Below are 6,000 nucleotides of genomic sequence, written 5' to 3' on the forward strand. Positions count from 1 at the left end.
CCTATGGAGAGCTTTTATCAAAAACAAAGTTTTATTAAGAATATTGTTGATGTGTATAGTAAGATAATTAGCAAGAACTTTTAACAAATACCAACTAGAAACGCAATGATCTCAATTAAGGATATTTCCTTAAGAGTTATACATAATGTGTCCTGATCAATTACACAAAACCTTCCAAATAAACACAATATGGCATAGATTAATGTTCACTGGTTACAGGAATCCCAACTCCTGGGATGAATGCTGAAAATCCCTTTTGAAGAAACTTATAAGATGTTGTAGTCAAATCTGTTCCCGAAAACACAGCTTCTTTGAGAAGAACAGGGAGAGAAAGAGACTGCTTCTTGCTGCTAAACTGCTTCAAACACAGCACATTCCCCAAAACAAAACTGAAAGCCCAAAGGAAAAAAAACCCATCACCTGACTGCCACAGCATAGCTCCAACCCCCCATGACATTGCAGAAGCTGTAAGCTGCATGATTTTTCAAAACAAAGTTTCTTAAAGGTACACTGACATGACAGCCCCTTTCCAAAAAGCAGTCCTATCCTCCATTCCCCTCCCCAACCAAATACAGGCGCACTTCAGTTCCTCTTCAAAATAATGCAACAACCTCTTTTTTTTTTTTGCAGACAAAAAAAGACTTGTTATTTTTTGATTGCGATTCGGATCGTGCACTGATGGGATAGGTATTGGTTCAGTTTGTAGGTAATAAGTTGTAAACAAGTCATAAACTTTTGAGTTCTATGGTGCTTGAGGGGGTGGATTTCAAAATTGGGATATGATTTGGACTGAAACACCTGGCAATTCAAATGCATGACAGCTCTGACTGAAAAGAGAAATCTTTCCCAATATTTCTTTTAAAAACACACTTTCTTACATTAGGCAGTTAAATGTGGCACAAAATAAAGTATCAGCGACAGTGGTATATACTGTCCACAGAAATTCGTGGGGAGTTTGGATCTTCATACAGAGGGGTAAAATTTGGTGTTGCATGTCGCATCCAAAGATGCATGTTTTTCTTTAAGTTTAGACTAGATATTTCTCCTCCTAGATCAAAGACCATTCTTGTAAGTGAACTTTTAATACCTGGGAAGCAGTGCGATATCTGGTTATTGGAACCATAGTCCATTCAAACCTAATCCCGGGAACCTTCACACTAATTGACAATTTGCATTAAGTTCCCTTTGTGGCTAATTTGAGAAGTTAAGGATGGTATTAGAATAAAACAGGGTTACAATGTTACCCAAACCTGAGGATTGGGTAATTTTCAAAAGGCACAACAGAATAACCAAGGGAATGATAGAGGGGGGAAATAGAATAAGAATAAAGAAAGAAGTCTCTCAACACCAAGTTAAAATCAACAAGTTTATTGGGAATCACACACTTTTGGAGCGCTGCTCCTTCATCAGGTGAACGCTCCGCAAGCTCGTGATTCCCAATAGCCCTGTTGAGTGTTGGTGTTGAGATTTCTTGCTGTACCCACCCCAATCCAACGCCAGCATCGCCACGTCAAGACTAAATTAGAAAGAAATATATCTGTATAAAAGGAAGAAATTGACAAAAATAAGTGTGGATCCCTTGGGGGTAGAAGTGGGAGATATTATAATGGGGAATAAAGAAATGACAAACACAAAACAAAATTTTATCTGACTTTGTATAGGAGGTGCAGAATATATAGAGGATGGAACATCTAACGAGAATGAAGAATTTGAGGATATTAGTGTGGAAAAAGAACTGAAAAGTTAATGAGGCTTAAAAGCTGGACCTGTCAGCCTATACACTGGGGATTATAGAAATAGTTAGAGATAATAGATGCATTGATTTTGATCTTCTGGAAGCTTCTAGATTTTAGAACAATTCTTGAGATTAGAGGTGGCAAATGTAAATTTTGCTATTCAAGAAAGGAGGGAGAGAAAATGGAGAGGACGATTGCCCAGTTAATCTGACATCAGTAGTAGGGAAAATGAATAGGCATTCAACATGGTTTTACGAAAGGAAAATTGTTTTTGACAAATCTGGAATTTTTTTTTTGAAAGTGTAACTAGCAAGGTGAATTGGGGGTAACTAGTGGATGTCATATACTTGGATTTTCAGAATTTATTTGATACGTTACTACATCAGGTTGTCATAGAAGATGAGGGTTCATGGGATTCACTAATTAATATGGGTTGAGGATTAGAAGGAATAAACAATTGTTTTCAGAATAGCAAGCTGTAACTATTGGAGTGCTTGAGCCTTGGTTGTTTACAATCAACATCTTGTAGTGAGGCAACCAGATATAATACACCCAGATTAGTTGATACAAAACTGGGAAGGTAAGCAGAGAAGAAATATTGATAGGTTAAGTGAGTGGCAAAATAGGGACTGTATTGTGGGCAAATTAAATCATACACTTTGGTAGAAAAATAGTGGAAAGCTCTTAAATGTCTATTTAGAAAGATTTGGCTGTCCTTGCACATGAAATGTAGTTAACATGCAGCTATCTAGCGAGCAATTAGGAAGGCAAATTGCATGTTGACCTTTGTTGAAAGGGAGTTGGAGTACAAGCATGAGGAAAGTCTTCAGTTGTAAAGACGTTGAGGCCACACCTGAGGTACTGTGAACAACTTGTTCTCCATATCCAAGAAAGGGTATATTTCTGTTAGTGTGCAGCAAAGGTTTGTTAGATTGTTTCCTGGGATGAGAGCGTTGTTCTATAAAAGACTTGTATTCTTCAGAATTCTGAAGAATGAGGGGTGATCTCATTGAAGTGTGTATAATTCTGAGGGGGTGTTTCCCTCAGCTGAAGACTCTAGAACTAGGTGTTAGGACTGAGATGGGGAAGTCTTCATTCAGTGTGGTGAATCATTGGAATCCTGTAGCCTGTGGATGCTCAGCATCGAGTGTTATTCAGGCCTGAAATAGAAAGAATTTTGGACAGCAAAGGGTTGAATCATGAAGAATAGAGCAGGAAAGAGATTTAGGAGTTCAGCCATGATCTTAATTAGCAGAGCAAACTTGAGGCGCTGCATGGCCTATTCTGTCCTCTCTTCCTTCAGTTAAATCCAGGACTCCCCTTGCCATGAACATTTGCTGTTGGGCAGGTTGAAAAATGAACACAGGTTTTTGCTTGTAAAGATATGAAGGATTCTGAAACCAAAGTGGCTGGCTGGAGGTGAGATGAGATTATCCACGATTTCGTGGAATGTGGAACAAGGATCAAAATACTGAATGACTTCTTGTATTCCTAAGAAGGCCAACGGTGAGTCTTTTGAATACATGCTGGGTGGAGTGTGGAAAGAAACTAAGTAATCCACTTGTTTGCTAATTAAATAACAGGCACATGTGGGGCTTGGTTGTAAGGAGATGATTTATTAAAATGCTTTCTTTCTTGTACATTTTGAACAGTTGATAAGACTGAATACATGGTTGGGAGCTATGGTCCACGTGACACCGAATACGAGTTCCTCACACCGCAGGAAGAAGCACCCAAAGGCATGATGGCGAGGGGTAGCTATGTTATTAAATCCCTTTTCACAGATGATGACCAGCACAAGCACCTCTTTTGGGAGTGGCAACTCAACATCACAAAGAATTGGAAAGATTAATCACCGCAAGACCAGTTGTAGTCCATCTGATAGAGGAAACAAAAAAAATACACCTCCTGTACCAAAGTTATCTTTTTTTTGAAAGGAACAAATGTGTTAGATTTATACTGCACAGTGAGATCATTGGCAAAAGAAAATCAAACCCATTTTTTTTGTAAGACCTAAGTCAGAGGCATGGCTACATGTTTCATTCCCCAGTCTCATTTTAATTTTTTTTGTTCATTGACAAAGCTGCCTTTTGTGGGGGTGGGGGGAAGGGGTTGCAGTCTTGCTTTAAAAGAGGGAAGCATTGAGTGAGTTAGACGTGGCTTAATGTCTTGACACTCCACAGTGGGGATTTGACCACTTCTCGTCTATTTCATAAGCATGATGCCAAGCTTGGAAATCCGAATGATCACAGCAATGTTTCAACTAGACAAAAGAATATAATATAAATCTTTAGAGGCAGTTTTTCCTCAGATATAAAAAAAAAATTCTGTAATTTTTATTCTGTGTAACCATGTTGCCTTATGTACGCTAAAATTTTTTTGGAAATAATGGCAGAAGAAAGAAAAATCGTGGTAGAGTTTCTTAGTCGAGTCTTTTATACCGATCACATAGATCCAGAATCTGTTTTGTCTGACTAGAAGCCTGTGGGTGTGATGGCACTGCATCGCGGCTAGTCTGATAACTGCTGACGTTTCTGATGTAAGTGCACACCTCTTAAAAGTAGTATTTCAAATGTACAAAATTGAGTATTGAAGGCCTACTGTTCCTAAAGTGAGATTTTTGTGCTGTGTCTTGGCATATTGCAACAGAGGGGAGAATGCAGTACAGCTTTGCAAGGAGCAGGTGCTAAATGGAACTGCCGCAACACAATTTCAGCAGTAGATGAAGCGTCATCCAGAAAGGTGAAGAAACATTGCTTCAGTGTGTTGGAAAGGGGTGATGGAACTCACATTATGCCTCTTTGTATTTTGTGCCTCAGATTTAACTGCGTCAGTATTCCATTCTTGGATTCTGTGCTCTGTCTGGCTAATTTTAGTTGAATAATTCAATTTTTGAATGTGGCATATTCAAGAAATAGCATTCTAAGCAGTCAGCATGTATCATTAGAAGTCTGTATGTAGCCATTGAGGTTAGAACTGGGACCAAATGTGATTTTTACCTGTTTGTCTTGCCATATCCCTGCTCTTCCCCTTTTAAAATAATGGATTTTTTTATGTTCTCTTATGACTCCTGTGTAGACTGGACATTAACAGGTTATAAAACAGTACCCTCATTTTCACAGCAAATATAATAAAATATTCAAACTAAATACTTGTTGTCTTTTGTCTGTCAGCAGCTTTCATTGTATGTAATACCTTTAACATTGTAACTCATCCCAAGGTTCTCTTCACATACGCATCATCAGACGGAATCTGGCACCGACCCACATGAGAAATTGAGAGCAAAGGGCAGCCAGGTTGTGTGGATTGTTGGAAACTTGAAACATGTACAGAAAATTAAGGAAACGCTGACAGAATCTGTGGACCGTAAGACACAGGATCAGAATTAGGCCACTTGGCCCATTGAGTCTGCTCTGCCATTCAATTATAAGAACATAAGAACATACTCATTCCAGTCCTCCTGCCTTTTCCCCATAACCCCTGATCCCTTTATTCAAGAACCTATCTGTCTCTGCCTTAAAGACACTCTGACCTGGCCTCCACGGCCTTCTGCGGCAAAGAGTTCCACAAATTGCCACTCTCTGGCTGAAGAAATTGCTCCTCATCTCTGTTTTAAAGGATCGTCCCTTTAGTCTGAGGTTGTGCCCTCTGGTTCTAGTTTTCCCTACTAGTGGAAACATCCTCTCCGTGTCCAATCTATCCAGGCCTTGCAGTATCCAGTAAATTTCACTAAGATACCTCATCGACCTTCTAAACTCGTGAGTACAGACCCAATGGGTCTGAGACACGTTTCAGGTTAGTCTTGGGGCTTGGGCAGAATGGGTGCTGAGAAGCTGTATTCCCCAGTTGTGAAGTGTAGAGAATGAGGAATTTCTTCACCCAGGATTGTGGATTAGGATTAAGGCAGCCTGGTGGTTAGCACTGCTGCCAGAGACCTGGGTGACTGGAGTTTGTTTTCCTGGTGTCTGTGTAGGTTCCTTCTGGGTCATGGAGGTTTACAGCGTGAAAGCAGGCCCTTCAGCCCAAGTTGTCTATGCCACCCTTTCTTTAAAACCACTAAACTAGTCCCAATTGCCTGCATTTGGTCCATATCCCTCTATACCCATCTTACCCATGTAACTGTCTAGATGCTTTTTAAAAGACAAAATTGTATCTGACTCTCCTACTCCCTGTGGCAGCTTATTCTAGACACTCACCATTCTATGTGAAACAAATGCCCCTCTGAACACTTTTGTGTACCTCCCATCTCACTGGGTACTCCAGT

The 6,000-nt window shown here is 39.8% G+C and overlaps 1 protein-coding gene across 1 annotated transcript in view; it reads left to right on the top strand.

Annotated features, from left to right (window-relative positions):
• The window catches only part of arhgdia (Rho GDP dissociation inhibitor (GDI) alpha), a 61,355-nt gene extending 56,470 nt beyond the window's left edge, over positions 1-4,885 (top strand). The window contains exon 6 of the mRNA XM_080209435.1: positions 3,389-4,885. Coding sequence (XP_080065561.1) covers positions 3,389-3,588 — 200 coding nt within the window. The 3' untranslated portion in view covers positions 3,589-4,885. The remainder of the gene's footprint in view (positions 1-3,388) is intronic.
• The last annotated feature ends 1,115 nt before the right edge of the window (positions 4,886-6,000 follow it).

Source organism: Carcharhinus amblyrhynchos, chromosome 21 (genome assembly GCF_965287045.1).
Source record: "Carcharhinus amblyrhynchos chromosome 21, sCarAmb.v2.hapA, whole genome shotgun sequence".
NCBI classification, from domain to species: domain Eukaryota; kingdom Metazoa; phylum Chordata; class Chondrichthyes; order Carcharhiniformes; family Carcharhinidae; genus Carcharhinus; species Carcharhinus amblyrhynchos.